Source organism: Equus caballus, chromosome 6 (assembly GCF_041296265.1).
Source record: "Equus caballus isolate H_3958 breed thoroughbred chromosome 6, TB-T2T, whole genome shotgun sequence".
In the NCBI taxonomy this organism is placed as follows: domain Eukaryota; kingdom Metazoa; phylum Chordata; class Mammalia; order Perissodactyla; family Equidae; genus Equus; species Equus caballus.
Window position 1 is genome coordinate 3,534,818 of NC_091689.1, and position 25,946 is coordinate 3,560,763.

The following is a 25,946-nucleotide window of genomic DNA, read 5'->3' on the forward strand; positions in this document are numbered from 1 at the left end:
AGAATTGTGACAAGGTTGAGAAAAACAGATAGCAAATGGTAACAGTAGGTTACGCAGAGAAGAGAGTGGAAAGAGAAAAAAAAGGTTGATGTGGACACACATGAGAAAGGAGGGGAAGGAACTAGAAAGAAATACAGATGAGTTACATAATACAAGGGGAAATGGAAAGAAGGAAAAAAATGGAGAAGAAAAGAAGGACACTTACTCCCAAGACTGGGATATCCTACTTCCCAGCATCCACTGTTACTGCTCTGAGAGCAAAATACCCTACTCTCCCTGTCCTTACTTTCGAATGGTGGGTTACACAGTTGGAAACACATCCATAATTTACAAAAGCTGTATTGGCAAGTCTTTTATGCTTTCATATCCACCAACAAGAACCAATACTTGGGCTCAGGGCATTGACATAATATAGACTTTATTCCCATTCTCTCTTAGTTAAATTCTCCTACTTCCCCATCAAGAGATTTCATGAAGCACTCCCGGTAGAGACTGGGATGCCCAATCTCCATCAGTTGAGGAGAAATGACACCAACACCGCTGAGTTCCTCCTGCCTGTTTAGTCACAGGCTTACCTACGGCCTAGGAGACCCCAATAGCCACACCCTTACCTGACTTCCTTTTTACTCTTGGTTCTTCCTGGAGCACTAAAAAATCTTGCTTCTTTGCATAGGTTCCAGTTGGTCAGATGATCAGGGTCATACAGCTCTTTTTTAAGGGTTTCCAGAACAAACAACTCAACACCGACATGGGCAGCGTCTGTTTTTACTGTTTTGAGGGATTTGTCCTGTGCTTGACAAAATTTCAAGTTAGAAGCAGTTAGTTTGATCGAAGACATATTCTAGGATTATAGAGCAACTGTGAGGACAAAAGCAAAAAGCTAATATTTCTTCTTCTCAGACTGCGCATACTTTTGTTTTCCAGGACGTCTCTCCGCTTCAACCCATTTTCATATGGGATTATGGACACTTTATCTCTTTGTCAATTCCTTCCATCTGCCCGTGAAGCTAGTTTACAGAAGTACCTCCCTCCAGTTTCGCTTCAAATCAGAGAAAAGCAGCAAAATTCAATTTCACCAGTTATCTTTAATTGGTATTTCTAGTGAGATGTTAAAAGATTACACTGGGAACTGTTAGTGGGGCTATTAACAGAACATGAGGTTTTGCTGGAAGTTTAACAGGTCCATCTTAAAACACCCTAATAGTAAGAAACAGAGTTGCGAAAATGCTAAATGAACTTCCTTCACAAGGTGGCTCGCACCCCAAGGACAGCCCTTTGACTTGAGTATAGTGATAAAAAGTCTTACAATCAGATCAAGATTTCAATTATTTGTTTCTCTGACCCTAATGCAATAGAAAAATCAAGAACATATGGCATGTTTTAAAAAAATCTTTTCCATTTTGCTCTTGTCAGTACGATAAAGCAGGAGATCTGATAAGCATTTCTCGCTGCTACTGGAGGGATCTTTCACAAACTTAATACTAGTCATCTGTTAAGTTCATTCTCTTTTTTTCTTCTTTGCCTTGTTACTCCCTTTGTTTGCACTCCCCCCCATCAGTTAAGTTAGTAATTTGAATTAAAAGTCAAGGAAGAAAAAAATTTCATTTGAATTTGTAGTATTTTTCATCTGTGTGGCATATGGCAGTGAAGTTAGTGGGGAATCTGATAAATATCCATGGAATTCTGTAAATACTTACCCATGAAGATAAATTCTAATGGCTATCTCAAATGTGACGGTAGACTTTAAATTGGCATGGGGGACAATACATAGCTAAAGCTAAATAAAATGAGTCTGCAATCGCATGTGCCCTTTTACATTTCTGGTTATGAAGAGAATTGTAACAGAACTTCTCATGGTAAAACAAACTGTATTTGTAAAATCTGAGAAGTTTCTCTCTCATATAGTGAGATTGCCAATGTGATTGAACAATCTCTGTGAATTAATCCTTTATTTAATCTTGGTCTGACTCCTAAGAAATGCTAGCTTCTAATATGGTTATTGACCATTACTTGGACTGCTTATGAAATTCACTGTGCACTTTGGAGCAAGTCACAACTCTCTTCCCTTGGGTCTCACTTTTTTCTTCTATTAATAGGGGATAGGTGCTGGCATACATACCTCTCAAATTAGTTATAAAGGTAAAATAAGAGAGATAGGAAAACTGCCTGAAGAGCAAAGAGATGTCACCCTTAACAAAAAAGGGACTTCTCTGCCCTGTGCTCTGGACTACATGGCACTTACTCGTGGGACGGCTGCTCTCACGTGTCAGGACGTGTGACATGTGTACGCAGCGGCAATGACAACTGAAATACACCTGAATCTATCCCAGGGTTTATTCTTCTGTATTTGGAAGATGTGTTTGTGTACAGAATTTTCACCAGAAAGTTTTTATAGCAAACTTTTTATGTCAGAAGTTTATTTTATTGGTAAAATATTAAATAATATACAGAATTAAAAACTGCACTTACACTTCTGAGAAGAAATAAATCTTGGACAAATTATATGCTTGTTCCTGAGATTCCCTAAATTTATTCCAGTAGCTGTGCACTCAGACAGTACAAACCTTTATAATATAATCCTTTTCACAAAGTATTACAAAGTTTCTGCAGCTTCTTTAGTTGTACACACATACAGACACACACTCACACATGCATATACAACACTCATACACATATACACAGTACCCACATACATGCACAGAACATGTATGCGTGTGCATTAAAAACAAAGAAAATACAAGTCCCACATTTTAGTCCGCAGTGATCAAAGTGTTCAGCGGAGGGCTCCAAACTGGTATAGAGCAGAGTGGCTTCTCACACAGCTGCAAAGACTGTTGCAGTATTTCCATAGTAAACCTCATTTTCTGAGGTATAGTATTTGAGCCTTAAAAAAACTACATTACACTGAGCAAACCTGACATACAAGGTCTGGAATTTTAATTTTACATATATATTTATATATATATTTCTTTTTTTAAACAATAGTTTTTATTTCCCCAAATTATTAGTTTTGAAAAAAAAATGAGGTTTACTGGTTTGACCTATTTTTTTCTTTTTTTTGCTTCTAAAACTCAAAATATCCTAGGAACTGTCAAGCAATTAGTTTTTAAAGTAGTCTAATTACCTTTGGTATTGTTAAAGAAAAAAAATCTAAAATGGCCAAGACACATACTGTACAAATGCAGTAACTGCCTTTAAAAGAAATGCCAAGGAAATGTTATCTTTTAACAAAATATGTATTTACATTACAGCAGTTTTACTACAGGGACATAGATATAAAAAAAGAAAACCAGCATACTACATATAAATATGGATGATACAAAAAATACTTCTTACTTAAATTTGTATGAAAAGAGGAGTGCTCCAAATATTTCTTAAAAATTGTCTCCAATAGGTGAAAGATAGGTGTTTAAAATTGACCTAAGTGCTTCGTTTTTAAAGTTCATTTGCAAAAGAGAAAAGTGAAATAAAAAAATATTAGGTTCTTAATTTAAAACACTGGGCAAGGATCTAAGAAGAAAATTCAGACTTTAAGAATTTCAACTTTAGGACACATTTCTCAGGCAAAAGCTGACTAATTTCAATAGAAATTTAGCCTAAATAAAGATACCAGGAGATTAGACCAGTGGTTTCTACATTTTCTAATCTTTTCACTGTGAGTGTTTTTCTCTTTGCTTTTTGAGTCCGTTAACCAACATACCATGATGTTCAAGGGTTTCTTTTTGTCATTAACTAAAGAAAGAATAAGTCAGAAAAGAAAAAAAAGACAACCATCGTTTTAAGACTTCAAGGAAAGTATTGCACTTGTATAGAAAGAAAGAAAAATACTTTTAAGCTAAACAGCAGAAGCAATCATTCGGGGATTGCAAATAACACATGGTCTAAAAGGTCCGACAATTAAGAGCAAATATGGAGCCCGGAGAGCCCCTCCACCTGGAATATTATCGTGGTAACGTTAAAGCATTTTCTCCCAACAGGGAGACAGTTAAGACTCTTTGCTTTAAATTTTAACTTCTCTCTAAAATCCTGCCAAAGACTGTTTAATCTCTCATAATATACATTTTAGGAGGAAAACCAAATCAGAACACAAAATCTAACAAAAAAGGAAGGCAAACATACCATGTTATGATTACATAACCTCTGAAGTCATATTTTAGGTACTCAACATTTGAAAGTGAAAGTAACACAAGGGTTATATACCTTACTATTTTTAATCCAACTACTTTTCTTTTTAATATAAAACTACACTTGAATATAAAAATATGTCAGCAGATTATACAGCCAACAAAAAGCACACACAAAAAATTAAGACTTAGTTGACCAGTGAATTGGAAATAAGAGTTGACCTAATCTTCAAACTAGCAAGGGGAAAGAAAAGCAGAGATGTCCAGAGACCATGATGGAAGGGACATGGACAGAGAGGAGACAGGAGCGGGGAGAGTAGACAAAATTTGAGATAACAAAGAACTTCCTGACACAGAAGGGGAAGTGATTTATGTTCAAAATCTGAGAATGCTTGACAGTCAAAACGTTTTATCACAGTTTCAGAAATTGAACTACCCTTAAAAAACAAACACAAAAGAATAAAACAACAGAAAACAAAACCCAGAGTCTTTCCTTTGTTACAGTGTATTCATTTTTTAAAAACCCATTTCCAGTAAATTAAATTAAGCAGAATCCTGATAAGTGCATAGTAGGGGATTCAGTGACCTCCACCCGTTCAAGAAGCGTTTCTTACTGTGTCACTTGAGGTAATTCGAAGGGCCTGATGAGCTACAAACTGGCCTATCTGTACCTATGTGAAGTTACATGCTGTACTTTATGTGGTTTAGCTGAGGGCCTGGAGATTTTATATTTTATTCACAATAAAAAGGACATCTTAGAAAACTAGTCATTCAGGTACCACTCTCTGTATGGGATAAAGGTTAATTCACAACAAATTCATACAGAAAATATATAAATGCAATATTAGGGGAGAAAAACCCCATAAACAAAATTAGGAACTTATTTGTAAGAGTGTGTGTGAAAAATATTCACCAACTTACAGTACAGCAAGAGAAAACTAAAGAGCTAGAAATAGAATGTTACATAAAAACCTTAGGGAAAGTCCAAAATTTTAGGTTTCTGCAATAAATGTAAAAATATTCAAGGTGTCATTATTTGGCCTAGCAAGATACTATGATAAAAAGAAACACTAGCATATCACAGCTTCTTGGTCATATGACATTTGCTTCGTATAACAAGCAGCTTATTTTTTTTAAAAGCTGTCATATCCTAACATATTCACTGCAAGTAGCACACAACCATGGTAGGAAACCATTTGAGACTGCTTTGGAGAACAGCAACGTGCTGTGACTGCTCAGTTTTGTTTGGTTCAAGAAGAATGAATCACCTGCTTCTTTACATTATTCCATAAAATGTTAACAGATGAGAACACAGAGGTTCTAAGACTAGTGCAAAACTAGTCTGCAGATGAAATCCCAAAACAATACTGCATTTTATTGACCCCAAATTTCACTAATAGAGACTCGTATGATATTAGAACTTATTCTTCCTTAAAAACAAAACAGAAACACATACCATAATGCAATTCACAGTGAAAATTCCCCTCTACCTCATGTTTTACCTGCATAATCTTGTCATGGTATTCAGAAATACTAGCAGACTAAAAAGATATTAAAACCTGGTTTCAAAGTTTCCTTTTACTTTAAACAGATGAGCTGAAAGTCTCTGGATTGAAAATTCCTCTAACTGTTTTGCCCTAAGTACATAAAGATGAATTATATAGTACTCAATTTTAAATGATTTTGAAAAATACATAATAAAAGCGTTGTGGGGCTCCAACAACTAACCAACACTCTCTCAATCCATTTTAAAAAGGCACCAATATAAAGAAATTTTATAAGTATTTAATACATTAAATTCAGGATTTTCGGAGACCAGTTACTGTATATTTTAATTATTTTGCAGAAACTGGAGGTTTAAAAACATTTATAAGATAACTTTCATATATACAAGCTCAATTTCACCCCCACTCTTTTTTTCTTTTGCATTTGGGGACTTTCTGTTTTAGAATAATCTTCATACAGATAGTACTCACTAAAATAATATATAACTAAAGATGACCACAAATGTAACTTACCCCTTTTGTAAAATGAACAATTCAAAGTTAAAAGAATAATGTAGCTAGTGCCTCTTATAACCTACGTTCTGTCTTGAAACTAGGGGCATACAGTTTTTTGTTTGTTTTTTAGCATCCTTTTCTGTTCTTTTTCTACTTTAAGGAATTATTTTGGAGATAGAGTGAAATAAGTAAAACAATTTTGGAAAAATAAGTAAAATGTAATTTTCATCTAAGTGCCTTCACTGATGTAAATTTTGTCAAGCATTTATAAAATATCACAAAGACTTCGTGGTTTTGTGAGGTGTATAGCTGAGACAAAAACTGTAAGTAAAAACAATATCAAGCTCACTAAAATATTCTTGTCTTTCTCCATTTGCTGACAAGCAAAAGTTGATAATTTTTCTTTTCTGTATCTTCCTATTCAAAAGTAATTTGTGTTTCTTTCACTTTGGAGGTTAGATCATATCAGCTTAAAAATCTTTTTTTTTTTTTTGATTGTTTTGATTTATTCCGGAAGTAGATAGATTTAAGTTTAATAGTTGTGAGTAGTCCTAAAGACATACCAGTAACTTCTTTAATATTTCTTAATACAATCTGGTAAAGTAAACCCACTAAACTGCTCAGGTAGTAACTGTATTTTAACTCTCTATACACTCTTGCAACACATCTGATCACTGTAGTTGCTTCTTTTCATGAATTTTCTCTAAAAGAATGTGTGTGTATACACACACACACACACACACACACTATGATGCATACATACAATTGCCTGTATGTATGTATGAGAGAGACTTAATCTAAACTCTACTGTCTCATTCTCTCATTTTGTCCCTCCAGAAAATTCTCAACGGAATGTTTCAACAACTCAGTCTCTTCCAATCTGCTTATTGGTCACGTTCAATGTTTGAAAAAGCCAGATTAGAATGGTTTTTAAAAGTGATTGACCACTATTAAAGATAGCACACTTTTCCAACAGGAGCTGGAGATAAAATTCTGGGCAAAATTAGGGCAAAGCAATGTGATGAATTTCTGAATTTTTGCCACACTGGAAAATACAGAGGCTAACCCATTTTCATTCCCCTCAAATGCCCTGTAATGTGAAATCTCACCTAAATAAACCGGGCATGTAATTGCTATGTAAAACTTGATTTATTTGGTGTCTGACCCTCATATTTATTTCTAGGTGCCGCCACTTTGCATATTACCTTTTGTGAAGAAGAGGCATGCAAATATAGCCATCCAGAGTTTCCCAGAAAGCACTGTGTCCAAAAAAATTCTCTCTAACCTCCACATTTGAATTGACCTCGTCCTCATCTGTCCCTGCCACACCCTGAGCCATCTTTACCTCCTTCTGTTCCTCATATCATGAAGCTAAGGAAGTACAAGTGTACACTTGTAGCAAACACTCTCACAAATATTAAGCCCCTTCAATAAAACAGATTCCCAAAAAGATGAAGTCAGAAAAAAAAAAAGAGTGCATTATTCCTGTCTTCATAGGGGTACTACACAACTCTTTTGGTCCATCTAAAATCAGTTTCATCCCAGGACAGGTAGGTACATGATTGTTCATACAGTAAAAAAAAAAATAGGAAGCAGGAAGAAAATTCATGGATGATGCCAGCAGAAGTTCACACAGAGCCAAAGTTATGAACACACTGAGTGCCATCCAAATGTTTCCTTAAATTTCAGTAAAACACAAAATCACTAACTTTATTTACCTTCCTCCCAAAAGAAAAAAAAATGAAATTCCAATTATTTGTGAGTGGTTAGGGTTGGTGGGTGAGGGAGTCTCAAAGACATGCTTTATCTTTGAATAAACCGTATATTCACAACGTACCAATGTATGAAAGCATGCAGAAAAAAATGGCAGTTGACATTCTATTTAAAACATTTCACATCTCTGTTTTGGTGCATTCTCTTAGATTTAAAGGAAGAGTTTGGATATTTCTCCAAAAATAATTACAACAGGGGCTAGTAAAAGAGAGCTGACTTGTAACCATTCTGCCCAGCTCTGGCTGTGTTAGTGCTTAGAAGTTGCTTAAATAAGCAGATGATAAACTAGAAAATGAATGAAGAGCAGTGTTAGTGCCAGATTTGCTTATCTGTCCATAGTTCACTAGTCTTGCTAATTCCCACATCATTCTGTATTAAGAAACATAGTTTTAGCATCCTACTTAATGATTTTTTTTTAGAGCAGTTATCAGTTACTGCTTAACAGAATTTCAGTATTCATAAATGGTTATCAAATAATCCAGCCACAGTCAGGCCTGTCCTCTCTAAATATAAGCAGCCAGTTCTGCCTCCAAGTGTGTCTCCCCAAATGACCTAACGGTCTCATTTGTTCCTCCCTCTAATGCTGATGGAATGCAAAAAAACAGAGAGCACCCGATAAATGAAATGAGAACCTACACAGGAAGTACGGCAACACGTGTATAGATTAAAAGATGAGAAATTCTGTACTAAGGGATTGAGATTCACTTCTGACAAGGACTTATAAATAGCTGAACGTTTTCAAGACAGAAAGTCTGCAGGGATGGTCACTTTCACTTGGCGGTTCGGACACATTCTAAACTCCAAGAAGGGTAAAAATGAGCTTCATTTTTCGTTTTATGTACAGTCCAATGCACAGGTTACAAAGAAGTTCCCTTTTCCTTGCACCAAAAGCGGTAAATATTATTATTGAAAAAACACGAGAATAAATAGCCCTAGTTCCGTAACCTTATGGGGTTCAAGTTAGCACATTCAGGTCAAATTAGCAATTGCTCTGAGGAGATTTTGAAAGAAACAGCTAGCTGATTGCAAGATTTTTAAGACCTTCCACTCGAAGAGTAAAAGATGAATGGACTACGGACAGAACACTGGGTGGTCACAGCTTGAAAAAGCCAGTGAAAAGAGAAATACCAGAAATGGGATTTCTGAGTGGGCATTTTCCCCCTACTGCTAGCCTAATTATATTTTTCTGCTGACTGCTTAACACTGATTAAATGCTGATAAAGTGACAATTGTAAGCATACTTTTAGAAACAAATACATATACTATGCTGTTATCATATTACAACTTTAAAAGAAAACTTCTTGAACAAATTTATGAAAAGCAGAGGTCCCTTTTGGAAACTATTGTCTGCCTCTTTGCCACTCTTAGACCATATGTTATTCTGAAAACTAGATAAAAATACTATTCGTTAAAGGTGTTAAAAGTAAGGCTGCCAGGGTGTCTATAAAATGCCAGTCATCAAAACTATGGAAAAACAGTGCTTAGGTTTAGAAAAATAAGATCATAGGACCTCAGATGTATTGTAGGTGTCCTTAACTACCTGTAGTTGAAAAGTTTTGCTATAGGTACAGTGTATAACATACTGTATTATAAATTCCATAGGGGAGGTAAACATAGAACTCACAACAACTCATCGAAGGAGCTGAAAATAACGTGTTTGTGTTCCATGATCTCTAGAGGAAAAAAAACAGTTTACGTTTTGAAACAATTTCTTCTTTGAAGAGTAAAATTACTTATACTGTTTTAAACTGCGAAAGTCCTACCCAGAATAAGCTTTCCTGCCTTCAATCATAATCCTGAACATCAGTGGCAAATCAGAATCTCTTAGGTAAATTGTTATGAATCAAGCGATTTTTTTCCAAAGCATGATATGCCCTATATCTATGCATGGCAGAAATGAACTGCTCTTAAATTCTCACAAAATAAACAAGCCATGTTATCAAGAAACAATATCCCCTGTCCCTTCTCTCTTCTGTTTCTTCCTTATTGTAATTAGGCAGAGCAAATGACACTGTGTCCACAAAATAAGAATTAATGATAGTAATAATATTAAAAAAAAGGTATGTCAACATCTGAGGGGAGGTGGGATTGTAAGTGCAGTATTTCTTCATGTGCAGTTCATTACTTCATAGGGGTCCCCTTTGGAATGAAAAGGCCTAGTGGAATGTGTGCTCCCCTCGAACAATGTGTGATGAAAACTCGTAACGGTCCTGGCTTCTGTAGCCACAGATGTTGCATTCCAGTGGGTCCCGGTAGCCATGGCAACCCATGTGAATGGTGTACATGACATGGTCTAAGAAAAGGACTCGGCAGTGCTCACACTTGAAGGCCCTAATCTGTTCTCCTTCTCCATTGAAGACCTTGTAGATGTCCTTCAGAGAACCCTTAGGAGCCTTGGTGGTGTCCAGGGCCTTGACATCCTCCTTCATGTAAGCTGGGCTTTGTTTCCTCTTGGGATTTAAGGCAGGGTTTCCTTGGTAGGACTGGTGGTCATCATGGCTGCTTTCTGAGTCAGTAGAATCCAGGCAGCTATTGCTGGGAGAGGCCTCTCTTTCCTGGGGTCGACTCTTTGGTCTGATGAGAGAGATAGGGCCATCCATGTTGTTTTCATGACTGTCGGAGGTTTCCCTGCTAATAGGTCTTTCTATCCTATTTGGATGATAGACCTGAGAATAAGCTGAGCTTATAACTGGGGCCACCTCAGCGATTGTGCTTGGTGGGTGCTGCATCAGAGGGTGAAGGGCCTCAGCTCCAAGGTAGGTGATTGCATTGTTGATGGCTTGGTCCATCATGTGAGACTGCATCAGCTCAGCCTCCTTCTCATATGTTAAGTTCATATCAAAATGAATGTCTGGGTAGCTGAATCGCATGAGCTTTTCCCCTGAAAGGGAGAGGGGGAGAAAAGTAATAAGAAAAAAAAGAATATGACAAAATGAGTGACTGGATTAAAAATATAAAAGTACATAGTTAATTAATCACTTCTATTTTCCATAATATGGTATATCTTATCCTTTAGATCAAATATTTGGGCTCTTTAATTCTCCTGAGACTCACAAATACTCTTCACCTGCAAAGGGGATTACTAATAAAAATTTCACAAGCTGTTTGCACCTGTTCTAATGTCATCATGAACATGCATCTAGCCTGAAAGGCACGATTGAGTGTGTTATCTTATTTTCATTCTCTATTAAAATTTCCACCTGACTAGAGCTCAGTGACTATAAGAGAAAGAAGTAATATCAGGTGAAAATATGTCAGAGACCATGCTTGTTTTTTCATATTTTAACATCAGTGATGAAGCCACAAAGGTCACAAAAGCGAGAGTGATCTGGTTATAGCATCTGTCACCTATGGTTGTGTAGGGTTGCTTTGGTTGATTTAGCTGCTATATTAGAAAAAAAAAATCATAGAACTAATTTTTGTCATTCTGAAGAATTCAAAAAAGTCTCTGTTAAAAATACTGTTAAAAGTGGTACTGTCTGATAAACTGAATGAAATTTAGGGCTATTTAAAAATAGGAGTGTTATTTCCCACAGCACCCACTTATAAACTTGGAAAATATTATGTTTCATCGTTTTGTTTCTTGAAATGGATAATTATTCATTTTCACATCACCCCTTTCTTACTCAGACATGTGTGCAATGGTGCTGGTATGTAAACCCATTGTTAGTTTTCCATAACTTTTCTTGATTGAAAGCTGTTTGTAATTTTCCCTTTAATATTTACTTTAACAAATTTAATTTACTTAAACATAATATCTAAACATTATAAAAGAGTTGAGTGGGTAAAGCAGGACAAGTAATTTTAATTTTCCTCCTTCAAAGATTTCCAGCTTTGGACAGAATATTTTATCTTTTCAAAATTCTGCCACTAAAACAATGAGGTTTTTTACAAATTATCTAGTTACTCTGATAGGTAAATCTTACAGATAAATTCTTCTTAAAGATATATGTGGACTTATAAATGTTTAATATGTTGTGTAGATGGATGCCTAAACTGTAATGTTGACAGGAAATGTTGATCCACACAACTGCATTCTGGAAAAGCACTTTCAGGTAGCTAGTATTATTTCAGGTTTGAAGAAAGGTCCCCAGAGTGAGATCAGGGTAATGATGAGAGTAATGAAAATGGAAGGAAAAAAATGATGAAAAATTATCTCATGGTATCCAGTTGAAGATATTGCAATGTCAAGAGTTTAAAAGTTAAGCTAGACAAACCTAATCTACATTCTCAAAGAGCTTCCAGTTTAGTGGGAATGACAGCAATTTAGGGATCATTTATAATACTGCGTGATACGTGCTATGGGGTCAAAGAAGAGGAATACATAACTCATACTAGTGGAGTAAAAGAAGACTTCTTGAAGGGAGCAGCATCAGAAATAAGAATTCAATGGCCAATATTAGCCAAGTACAGGAATGTGGGGGTGGAGCAGCCGGTAAGAAGGCTCAGAGTCAAGAGGGCATAACTTGTTCAAAGGATTACTTATACTGCAACATGGCTGAGAGTGGAAATACATGAAAAAGAAGGAGTCAGATAATACAGTTCTCATTCGACAGCTAAGGAATTTGAATTTTATCCTGAGGGCAATAAGGATTGAAGAGGTCAAACAGGGAGTGACTTGACTAGATATTTATCTAGCAAGACAGTTTAGAAAGTTGTCGCTATAAGAGATCACGGTAGCCTGAACTAGTATAGAGGCAGTGGATATGTAGAAAAGTCGATAGAATGAAATGAAGTTTAGAAAACATAGTGGCTAGGCCTTGGTAATTATGCAGACACAGAGAATGAGAAAAAGAAAGAAATTAAGCATGAAGCCCAGGTTTCTAGCCTGGGAAACTTATTGGAAGACAATGAGATAGAAAAGATGATGAATTCAGTTTGGGGAAGACTATGAGTAATAGTTATGTCCAGTGAGTACTTAGATATAGTCTCAAATTCAGGAGAGAGCTCTGGGCTTGAGATGCAGATAGGAGAGTCATCAGTTGATAGAAAGTAACTTCTGAAGCCATGAGAATAGATGATATCACCCAGACATAGGAAAAGTATGAAGAAGAGAAGATCAAAAATAGAACCTCGAAGAACATCAAGACTTTTATGCCTGCCTACAGACACAGCAAGGGAGAATCCTGTACTGGGGCCCATGTTTAGAGAGCCCTGGGCCTTGCTCGTCATGGAACGAGGAATGTGTAAGGCCAAGGGAATGTGCCTATTGGGATTTTAACTTCTAGATCATACTCTGGATACCCAGGACTCCAGAATTTCTTGCCAAATGCCTCTGAGCTTGCACCTAGAGTCAGTATAGTCTTCTTCATAGGTCCATCCTCCTGAGTACCAATTGTGCTACTGGTATGCACACACTTAGGCCTGAGGAATGGCCAACACACTACTCTTTATGTGCTGTGTGTGGAAGGCAATGTGAAAAGAACTTGGATGTGCAGGCTGAGGAGTCTCCAACAGGTTTGCACGAGGCTCCTTTTGGTATTGGACAGAACCAAGAGTGGGACTAAGAGAGGGGCCTGGCTCCAGGCCAGGGAGTGGGCCTGCTTGTGCTGCCAAGGTCTGGTGTGGAATTCAACGAAACCTGAGAATTCTATATTTATTTGAACTCAGTCTTCCAAGCTAGAAAGGTAGAACATAATGGTTTTTCAGCTTGGTTTATAATATTAAAATATCGAGGCATATGAATGGAGGCCTCCATTAGGGCTTTTGCCCTGTTTGCTTAGCTGTTAGGGGTAAATCCATAAAGAAGACTGAGACAGAGTAGTCAGAGAAACTGGAAGAAATGCAAGAGAGATCAATGTCATAGAAACCAAGGGAAGAGAATGTTTCAAAAGGAATTGATTATTCAATAGTGGCAAAAGCTCTCTAGGAGTTGTGTAAGATAGTCTAAAAAGGGTCCACTGGATTTGGCACTATGGAAGCTAGTGGTGACCTCAATGAGAATAATTTCAGATGAGCATGGGGAAGAAAGCCAGATGCACAGACTGGGGAACGAGCAGAAAGAAATTATGGAAAGTGAGCATAGAGAACTCTTTCAACAACTCCATCTTTCAAGATGAGTAGAAAGTAGGTAGTAACTGAAAGGAGACTTGAGTTTGAGGGAAGATTTATTTTAATGATGAGAGTTTATCACCTTAAATGGTGAAAGGAAAATGCCGACAGAGTGGGGAGGTTGAAATATAACTGAGAAAGAGGAAAAATAACAGTGTAGGGTATTCAGGGGGCTGGGATAGGAGAATTGAAAGAGGGATACTTCTTTCACTGAAACAAGGAAAAAAGAAGAAAGTGTTCATGTGGATGTACATAATCCTATAGGATTAGTGATATGATATTGAAATTATCTTAACTGACTTTATTCTCTGTAAACCTAGATATAACATCATTAAGGAGTGAAGTACCAAGTTTGTAGAGAGTAGAGAAAGGCTGAAATGGCCATAGAGTCGACTAGGAGAGAAGACTATTTGGGGATGGATTAAAGGAGGGCTGCTACTTAGTATGGATGGGACAACTGATACTTGAGATCACATATTCATTTATTTATAGTGACACCAATTTGTAAGGCTGTGAGATTTCCTCCAAAAGTACTAGCAGCTATGTAGATATGGAAAAGATGCTCAGTTGGTTTCACTAGACAGTGCGGTTTCACTAGGAGGTGATAGGACAACAAAGCAGGAGAGTCAAGAATATTGGCAAGAGAGGGGTAAAAGTGATGAACCATGGAATCTGAACTAGACAAGAAAAGAGAGGAAGAGGCAAAAAGATGTGCAGAAAGTTCAGAGATCATTGGCCTGGAGGGCATGATCAGGTCAAAGAGGAGTATTTCACTGAGGGACATGATAAGGAATTTATGGTGTGTGGAATGATGAAATTGTTTGTTTCAAAAGATATCACAGAGACAGTTACTGTGAAATTGTTATATATCACTATTAGGATAGAACACAAAAAAAGAAGAAATATCATCAAAAAATACCATCATTTATTCCTAATAAAAATCCTAATGTTATTATTTTAAAATCAAAATGTAATTTAACAAAATCTGTCCCTCTTTTCTAAAGGAATGTAGTCAAATCAAATTGAGAGTAGCAACTCTAAGTCATAGAAAACATGAAAATGTTCCAAAGAGCAGAACGAAATAAATTCAGAAGACAAAAAGAATAATAATAAATTTCATATTTTCCCATCTAAACTAGTGTCTAGTTGAGATAGAAGCATTTAATGGACATCCATCAAATTTGAAAAATAGATGAAACGGCATTTTGAAAAATAGTTATTTATCAAAAGGAAGAAGGAAAAGTTACCTAGGGCCCAAGGCAGGCTTTAGAACATACTCTCGGGGCTTTAAACTGACCTATATGTATTCACACTGCAAACTGTGATCCCTTAGGGTTACTCTTTAGCCTTTTCTTTAAATGAGCTCTGTCAATAAATCTCCCCAGCTTGTTTGAAAGTGATGCTTTGGTGACTTGTTAGTTCTTCAATTTCAGATTGAAAGGAAATCTTCTCTAAGTGTTTATTGGAGCAATAGGATGTTATTACTCTTTCCTCCCTGAAATAACCAAAGAGAAGAGTTTTCTCCTGGTCATTCACATGAGGAGGTTCCACATGCTCTGTGACACTAGAATGTGAGAAGCTGTTTGAATATTTTCATCTCTTCTAATTTTTACCCTACATAAAGTCTATAAGAATAGATATATTACATATATAATTAATGACAATTCTTTATGTAGAATCTCTATTTTTCATACATTGTTTTAAAAAATTAGAAGAAAAATAATGAAAACAATGCAGATCCAAATATGAAACATCATGAATGTACGTTGCTGCATTATTTTTCTAATGCAGAATTTTGATTAAAAAAGACTTCTCTTCATTCTAGATCAAAGAGTAAAAGCATTAATATCATGTAAAGAAAACAGTTTAAAAACCTGGTACTAATGCAGATTTAAAAACAGATTAAAAAACTGGCTTATAGGCTATACCATTTCCCTTAAGGATTATTACTTAAATAAATTAGCATTTTATTTTTACAGGCTATTTCATTTTCTATATCATTTCATCCTGAGATAGCAGCTTCTATCCCAAGTCTTTCCCTTGTTTCTCTTTCTTAGGCCCATATGCCTATGGGTGTGTGTGAGTGTGTGTGCATGTGTGTGTGAGTGTGTGTTGTGTGAGAGTGTGGAACACGTGGAGTGGCATAAAGGAGAAAATAATAATGGAGAAAAGAGTTGGGTATTTATTTCATGAACTGAAATACACCATATATATTTCTAATGCGTGGGAACATGGCTTTGCCCATTAAAATCACCTTTTAAAGAAATAACAGAATTTGTAATACTTACCCACAAACTTTTGTGGAGTGGAGCTTTTACGTTTTCCCATATTCCCCGTGAACTTCTCTATGACAGCAGGTCTCTCAAAAGGCACCAAAGAAATATTGTTGTCCATAATAGGCTCTTGTTCCTTACAATCTTCCATAGGAGGTACTACGTAAAACCATACAAAAAATGCAATCTGATAATTTCTTCAACATTTTAGAAGATACACAGCTGGATTTGCCATGTCTATATGTGTTTTACAAATACAAGCTAGTATACTTGAATAAAGCAAGTATAAAAAATAACCTCTAGTGTTAAAATGCACTGTCTAATTTTACACACACACACACACAAACACAGGATTTGTTTTTATCCTGGTCTCTCTCAGATCAATGACACAAACTGTTGCCACGATTGGTGGCAAACATGTTCATCTTGTTTCTCATCTTATTCCTCTGAAAGTGTTTTTAACATTGATTAAAATCAATACTACTTCAAGACTGCACTATTCTCAAGGTTTTGGGAGTTTATTTTCTAAAACAATTTAAGTCAGTCAACTTGTTTTAGAGGAAAGCTTAAATAGACACACAGAATTAACACCACAATATTATCCAGCTTTTTTTTAACCCATGTATTTTCCTGTGGCAGATTTTCTATTTGATGAGCTGAGAGTGAGCTGTGAGCCCCACTGGCAGTAGTTAAATACCTGCACTGAGCAGCCTTCGTGAAAGAGGTCCAATTCTGAACATGTCTGTGCACAGTAAACTGTGGCAGCTTTATGACTGTAATTTATTTTAAAAAGAGCTCTTCAGCAGGATAGAAGAATCCATTTCCAAATTGGCATATTTGCTCACTAAACTACTGCTCTAATTCATTTGACATAAACTCTTCAAAGCTGCTCCCTCTCCATCCCATTTGTCTAAGTTGCTATGGGCTAATATATTAGCTCATAGATATTGACATTAGATATTAACTTTCGTTGTGCAGACAAAGAACTTATAAAAGTTGTTTTTGAATAAAAATGTTGTCAAAAGATGTTTAATTAAGGATAGAGTAACATCTGAGACAGATGAGATGAGTTGACTAAAACTAATGTTCATAGGAAAGACTATAACTTACTACTTCATGATTATTGTTGCTTTCACCAATTGTATTTGTGCTAGTTCTGTTTGGAAACCCAAAGGTTTCATATCTTAGGATACTTCTACTTGTCGAGCATGCACTGCAAAATGATTTATTCTCCTTTCATTTGTAAAGGATAGTCCCACTGTGTGAAATACAATGCATTGTCATTTATAAGGGCGCACACTAAAATAAAGGAAGAAAGCAAGAGATGAAAGTTAAAAATCCAGTGCACAATTCAGGTGACCTATTTAATAACCGATGCAGGCTGTTGAAGAAATGAAAAATGGCATCAGAAAATTGTTTTCCTAATTTGGACATGTTTAAAGAAATCAGCATTCAATCTAAGTTTTTGGTTAACCCAGTAAGTTTGTTCGATGGGCCAGAAAAATGTAACATTTAACCTCTATCTTATAAGAAGCCCTTCAGTTACGAACAGCAAGGGATTCTGCAGTTATTGGATGTTAATCTGGAAAAAGTTCCAAGACGAGATTCAGAAACAAGGAAACATTAGGTCATTTTCTATACTGATATAATTCACGATTTATCAAGTGGAAAAGTATATCCCCAGACATTACATAAAACATTATGTCCTCTCTTAGCAACAACTAAAATTAAAAAAAGAACACTTGAAAAGCAAACAAAGGATGGCCATAGAATTCAAATAAGGAGGGCCAGGAGGAGGGAATGGAGTGGTGATGTGGGGAACCACGTAATTCCACACAGATTACTGTCAAAATCTTAACTTTGTTTTGGGTTGTGGATTCACAGACCCTTACCACATTATCTCAAAATAACTAAACAACTGAAAAACAGGCCATGTACGGACCAAAGATGAAAATATGTCATGGACTAAGATCCAAAATGAAAGAAGTAAAGAAAAAAAACTTTGTTGTAAATTTTGCCAAAAAACAGCAAAACTGGTTAACAGGGTTTGCCCCCAAATTGAATATACTAATTAGTTTTGAAATGAGTAGTCTCAAACTTGGCAGTTTTGCTCTAAGTCTCACCTTGAATTTTCATATTTGCACACATTTAACACTCAGAACGAAACCTGGGTGTGGGAACTGTCCCACACCACATCCACCTCAATTCAGATGATTTGTCCCAAGTTCAATGAAGCTCATGTGAACTGAAAGCGATGACTTTGGCAGAGCTCTAACTTCTACTTTACGACAGCTCTTTACATATCAAATACTGATCTTGCTCCTACCATGTTGGCAATAATAATAATAACAACAACAAGTGACGTAGACTATGTGTTAACTACTGTTTTAAGGGTTTGACATTTAATAATTCATTCAATGCTTTCAACAGCCCCCTAAGATAAGTACAATTACCATCTCCCTTTTATAGATGAGGAAACAAAGACCCAGAGGTGCTAAGTAATTCCCTCAGAGTTTACATCTATATTACATAGGAAATACATGAGTTGGACCTTGGTGCTGTGGCTCCAGACCCTGGACTCTTAGCCACTATGCTATACTATTCTTTGCAAACATAATTTGAGAATTGACTTTTTATAAACAAGTTTGACATTTTTACGGTCTGCCATTAGGAAAAGATCTGATACATTTTCTCAATTATGCAATTAATCTGATTTTTTTGCTTTCATGGATCTGGGTGCAACTCATCAAAATGTTTCTGGATATATACCGCTTGAAATACAAAACACGTCCTCTGGTTAACTCATAATGTGTTAACCACATAGTGAGATTCATGCAGGCTAAGAAAACACCAACATGCTAACTTCATTTGTTAGAGCAGACTTTATAATCAAGCATCTTCCTTGACCTTATTTTTGAGATATAACCAGGATACAAATATATTTATACTTGCATTATTTCCTCACATTGATAAATCATAAAGAGAGAACCATAAAAGTTTTTCCAACACAGCTATTTTACCAAACAATCCACTCAAATTTCAAATTCCAAGAAGATACAAGTCTGTGGGTCTTAGACTAGGTCACATGTCCACCCCTGGCCAGGGAAGGCAGGGTGTCTAGACTGAGCCTCTCGCCATGGCTTCATGCAATGGGAGACAGTTCTTTAAAAGACAATGGGAGTCTTGTAAGCAAAAGGAGGAAGGTATGTAGGGCAGCAAAAACAACAGCTATCCTCTATATTAGCGCAAAGGTGCTCCATGCTGCCGAATCTAAAAGAAACTTTTCAGTTATCTTTGTTATTTTCTTGACAACATTGCACAGTGCCGATACTTGCTTTGGCTTCTGTGAAATCACTCTTTCCATTTTCCCCCCCTCTGCTCTTACTCATCTCCATGGCTCTTTTTTTCTTTTTCTTTTTTTTCTTCCTGGTGATATGGCCTTCTTGATGTCTCACTCTATACTTACCCATATAACCTTATTAAACCTAATACTTCAGGCCACTACCTATGTAAGATGGCTCCCACATCTTTATTTCTTACCCAGACCTCTCTCAAGAGTCTAAGATCTATATATTCAATGTCCTCCTAGATAGTTTGACTTGGCTGTCTCTCACAGGTACCTAAAAAATAATGTGCTCAAAAAGTGAAATCTGCATTTCCCGCCCCGAACTTTCTTGTTTTCCTAATTTCCGTCTCATTGAATGGTAATACTGTCTCTGCTGTCATCCACGCTAGATACCTGTGGCAAATCCTAAACTTCTTCCTTTCACCTGCTCTCCTGTCCCTTCTCCTCCTTGCTACCTCTCCTTATATACACACATGGAGGTACCAACTGTTTTAGACTCTACATTTATAGTTGCTCTCAATTTCTAACATTTCTGATATTCCAGGCTACTAATCTCAACCCGAGCAATCAGGAAATTGTTCAATGGTCTACGTGCCTCTATCTTGACTCTTCTGATCTATCTCCCCCATTTCTAGCAATAAAATGTTAAAGTAATAATGTTTTTTAGGATAAGGTACATCTTTGCTTAGCACAATAGGCCCTTGATGCTCTGTTCACAGACTGTTTCTTTAGCCTTATCACCTTCCAATTTCTCTTTCCCTTATAATCGGGGCTCTAATTATACACAGCTCCCTATAGGTCCTTAACCCACCATGGCCCTTCAGACTGCTAATTCTTCACACAAGCTGTTCTCTCTGCATGAAACACCATTCTCCACTTCTTCAGTTGGCTCTCTTTCCTTTGAAAATCTTGTTCAAACATAGCTCCCTTAAGAAAGTCCTCTTGAACACCCAGTCTGACTTAGATATGTATCCTCTCTATGCCCCTATAATGTGCTCTAACTGTTGGTTTACTGGTCTGTTTCTTCCAATACTTGGTAAATAGCCTTAGCGTAGGGACTGCATTTTATTTGACTTGGTGTCCGTAGTACCTTTCATGACGTGAGACAACTATAATCTTCAATGGATGTTTACCGAATGACTTAATGAAGGAAATGTCACCCAATGGAAAGAGGTCCAAGAAGCTTACTAGAAAGTTTACACGTTCTCAATCATGTCTCCATGCTTGCAATAAAAACTTCCCTTTCCCAAATAATTCAAAGCATAGACCTAAGAATACATATTCTTGCTTTAAGGTTGGCCATCTTTCTGGTTCACACTTGCATTTTTGTCTTCAGGCAAGGGGGCAAAAGCTAATTACATACTTTGGTTTTTAAAGCTTTTTCTTCAAGCTGAACAGCCTTGAAAAATTAGCTGGAAGATAATTTTCAAATAAGATAATCTTCCAGAAAATGCAATTCATTATTATCTTTCTTTCTAAAACTACCAGTCATGAACTTCCTCCCTTTCCCTCAAAGTCAAGAACGTTATATTCTACCAACTAAATATGTCTTTAGTATTTCACCCTGTTCCCTTCTCCTGCTGCTGCCTTTTCATCTCTTCCATGGCATTCTCACTTCTAGTCTCTCCCTGCACTCCAATCAGGCATCTATTCTTTACGCTGGTGACGTTTTTCTTTAGAAGACACAAATCTGATTACTTCAATGACATTCAAACATTGGATTAGCATGAAAGGCACTATCTTTGCATCACAACCTACTATTTAAGTCTTATTTCCTACCACTGCTTTAACTCTAACTATGTTCAATGTCCAGAAACCTGTTAATGTTCTTTATACCTCTAAGTCATAGCCTATGGCAACTTCTCTGTCGGGAGTGCACACTCTCGGAATCTGTCTGATCTATGCAATTTTTCTCATCCTCATGTACAAATTAAACACTACATGTAACAAACTTTCCTTGACTCCTCCAGACAGGTCAGTTCTGCATCTGTGGTCCTGAAGAAGTGTATGTATACTTTTATTAGAGCATTTGCTTCATTTTATTTTTTAAGTATGTATTTCCTATCAGACTATAAATGTAAGTAAGAAATTGTGTCCATTTATATGTATGTCCCTGGAACTTTCCACAGAACTTGGCACATAGCAAGTCCTTAATAAATGTTTCTTGAATGAAATGAAAGAATGAATGCCTCTTTGACTTCAGACACTTTCTCACTAGAAGAGCTAACATAGGGAAGAAAATGTTCTGGGAAAGAGAGGCTAGGAAATTAACTATGTCAGATATGAACAAAAAAATAGTAATTAATTTCAAGGAGCTAATGGCAACCACAACGACAGCAACCCCCCACACCCACCACTAAAAGAAAAGACAAAAAAATAGACAAGATGTAATACGATAGTGTGAGAGGGAAGGGGATAAATATGAATTTCATCGTGGCTCTGTTTAAAAGGAGGAACATGCCAAGCCATGTGTATGAGACAAGGTTAGTGATGAACTCTAGTAGCATTTACCCATATTTTTCTCTCCAGTGGCATCTATCAATCCCTACCTCATACAGTCAATTCCCCACCAAGCATGTTAACAAAAGGAAACCGAGATTCAGGATGATCTCAAGCTATTATTACAACACACCTGGGAAAAGTACAGCATGAAATGGCATTAATATAAACTTACGCGGTTAAAACTATATCCAATATTGACAAACACATATTTGGGTCTATAAATGATGCCCCCAGCCCACTCCATCTTGGCTTTGCCCTCTGATCTACCCAGTACTTGCCTGTCTTTCCCAATGTCCCCACTCTATTCCAGTTTCACAGCTACCTGTAAAGGGCCTCTGCCTGTCAAGGGTTAAGTGATCTGGGAAACGGGGGTTGACACTGAGGCCGCAGCAGTTTAGAAGTCTTTTTCTCCCCAAAATACATCTGTTTAAAATGTTTGTCAGCACTTATTCTATAATTGGTTAATCTGCCAACAGATAGTTAAACGTCGACTATAATTATTTATGTACACCTTCCCTCCCTGTGACAATATAAAGTCTTTTACGAGAGAGTTTATTTCTTATTCAGATGTGTATTCAGCACAATTTCATAAATAACTGTGAATGGAAAAACGAATTAATAATCCAGACAAATGTCAAAACTGCAATGAGAGAACATGATATGGAAAAACCAGTAGCAGCTCGGTAAAGTGTCTCTGGAAAGCTGGGGCGTGCCCCAAGCCTCCATCGGCTACCTTGCCTCAAGCCACCTCTAAAATCAACAGCTTAAACAGAAACAGTGCTTAGCAGACAAATGAAACCTTGAATGCGTACGCTAATGCTGGTAAGTAACATAACTTTAAAGAGGATGGCACCTTTACTCTTTCTTAATATTTAATGCCCTGAAGTGTAAGAGTAAAAAGAACTTTTTATTGAGCATTTATTGCATATCCAATCACATTTAATTCTCACACCGAGCCTACGATGACACACTCAGACACCACACAGTCAGACCAGGCTTGCTGGACTCCCGGGCCCACCATTCCACTGTTACCCTCATAAGCCCAGGTAATGCAAGCTTGCATTATCAAATTTCCCAAGCCTTAAAACACAGACAGGCTTTTAAAAATGCTAGTTAATAATGATAATTTAAAAGTAAATGGACTCACTCACAATGATGAATAGAATGAAATCTGCTACTGTATGATATAAGCTATCGTCAATACAAAGAAATGCTTCAGTTATTCAGGATAACAAAATAAATATTTTAAGTTAAAAAAACTTCAAAATTCAGCAACAAATAATAATCACTAGCTGTCTAATGAACACAGTTCCACTGTACGTATTACATAAAACAAACAAACTCACAAATAATCCTGGAGCTCTCTGTAAGTTGCTAAATAGATATTTATATTTTAAAAGTGACTATAGCATTCTCCTAATTTACTATTTAATATTGCCCAAATTTTTTAAAAGTAAAAGATATAAATGTACCAATAAGTTAAGACTTCTGTATGTACTTGTATAAATAATAAAATCAATCTCTGTAAAACTATATAGGAGAAGATGGATGCTATAAATCTAAAGAATTGAAGTTCATAACTTTCCTTTGTAAGGCCGATTTACTAATGTTAATTTTCCAGTTATAGAGGATTATGAATTGATAAACTTTAGGGACTGCCTTCCTACCTGCTGTTTTGTATTGTGGAGATCAGGATGTTTTGCTCAGGTTTTGATTTTTGCGGAGGGATGTGGTACCTAATTTTGGTCTAGATCTTTCCTCACACTTGTAGAAAGCAAAATCAGTAATTTCCAAGCTAAATCACAGACAGATTGAAGAAATTTCCAATTATATCACTGAGCACTGACCTAAGAGAATCGAAAATGCACAAATAACCAATTAATTCTTTTAGGAAACCTACAGACTTAGGTGGAACCATCTCTAACTATTCGGTGTAACCAAAGAGAAGAGTAGATAGTACCTTCCTTCAGTCTATTGAAGGTCGGCTGCCATTATTATGTTAATTCAAACACGTTATCAGAAATAATTTGGAGTATCACAAAAACAATATAGCTTGTCTGCCAAGTGTCTCATAGCTCAACTTATTTCAAGTGCTTAACAAGATAACCCCATACAAAGTTAATGTGATCTAAAATTGTTTTAAACAGAGTAAGAGTTTATCTTTATGCCGAAAGGTAGAGAGAACTATTTAACCCATAAAAACCTACAAAAGTAGTAGGTAGAGGGGGTGAAGAAAATTGGGATGCCATTTCTACCCACCATGGTGACTCATGACCTGCCCAGCAGCCTCCATGCTGACATTCTGGAGATAGTTGTGGCAGCGTTCCTTGTGCTCCTCCAATGAACTGCGCTGCTTGTAGCTTCGTCCACAGTAGTTGCACTTGTGAGGTTTACCCACTGCGAAGAGAACTCAAGATTAGTCTGCTGCTGGCATCGTCCAAAGCATAACTAACAGCTAACTTTTGATAGTCTGGAGGAAGCGTTCATGTGCTTTTCAGACTTAAACCTCTTCCTCCTCCACACTCCAATTTAGGCAGGAAAAGATAATACATGTCTACCAAGAATAAAAGCCAGAAAAGGCAGATGGTACCTTTGGCAATCGGGGAAATACTGAGTCCAGTTCATGCTCTGACTGTGTCCTAGATCATGAAGGGCGGACGATCAGTCTTCAGTTTATCTGACTCTCAGTACTAACATTTACTCTGATACAATTCTCTCAGCTTTAACTCATTCAAAAGACAAATTAGGAGTGTCCTAGATACGTGATGAGAATTATTTTTTATTTATTTTTTGGGGGTGGGTAAGGACAGAGAATTTTACTGAAGAAACCTAAAACGCAACAACTCGAAATGTCATTGTTTAACGAAAAGATTATTCATGGGTACCAAGAAGACTAAAAAGAATTCAAGTGATGAGAAAAAGTACAGATAAAAGCAGAGAGTTTCTCTTTTCTTTCCATCTTGGTAATAACTATTCACACATGCAAAACTTTGCAGCAGTTAAGTGCATTCTCCCACATCAGCACTGTTCTTCTCTTACTGAGAATTAATCTACTCGGGGCTTTGAGGCAGGGCTATTAACAAGAACCACCAAAGCCCTAACGTACTTATACAATGATAGAAATATTTTCTAACACATGTCACATTCAGGAAACGAATTATTTTCTAGTAGCCAGAGAGTCATACATATCTCAGTATATCTGATAAAATACAGCTGTGCTCACATAAAAAAGCAAACAAAAACTTTAAGAAATTGATTAAAAGAAACACATTTAGGGAAAGAGGCATGTTTTAATGTAGGACTGTTCACAAAGATAACACAGAGCACCTTGATCCTTGGTTTTGAATGGATATGAAAAAACATAAAACACCAGGTGGTCTGTGCCAAAGCCCTTGGTAGTAAAGCGTAGCGTGAATCAGGTCAGGGGCTCACATTTGACTCCCATAGGAATCATCTTGTTTCAACCAGAGGACAAACAGACAACTCTTTTTTACGGTCAAAGACAGCATCCCTAACTCCAGTTGCCTTACAAACCCAAGCTATGGCACTAGTCACAAGTGGAACCGAAACACTCTAACAAGGCCAGGTATTCACAGCTGCATAAAAATCTCACTATACTCATTTTTAAAATGCCTGTAGATTGTATTTGAGGTGCGCATAAACTAAAATCAGTTACTTCATTATCAGAATTTTTTGTAAACTGTCTTTAAAAAATCAAAGCTCTCTAAGGCAGGATTAGTCATTTCTGAAAATACTAGGCGAAATAACTTCTATTTTTCAGAACTGAAAATTTCTGGGAAGTAGAAACCAGGTAGTTCTGTGTGCTGTGAAGAATCTGCATCACTCTGTGAGAGCAGTAAAAAATACAAGAAAATAG

General features: G+C 36.5%; 1 protein-coding gene across 27 annotated transcripts in view; it reads right to left on the reverse strand.

The window, feature by feature from the left end:
- Window positions 1-6,583: 6,583 nt before the first annotated feature.
- IKZF2 (IKAROS family zinc finger 2) overlaps window positions 6,584-25,946 on the reverse strand; it is a 155,344-nt gene continuing 135,981 nt past the window's right edge. For 26 of the 27 annotated variants that reach the window (XM_070269150.1, XM_070269145.1, XM_070269142.1 and 23 more), the window contains 3 exons: window positions 24,329-24,466; window positions 16,237-16,380; window positions 6,584-10,778 (listed from right to left, as the gene is read on the reverse strand). In XM_070269150.1, coding sequence (XP_070125251.1) covers window positions 10,054-10,778; window positions 16,237-16,380; window positions 24,329-24,466 — 1,007 coding nt within the window. In that variant the 3' untranslated portion in view covers window positions 6,584-10,053. 27 annotated transcript variants of the gene reach the window in all.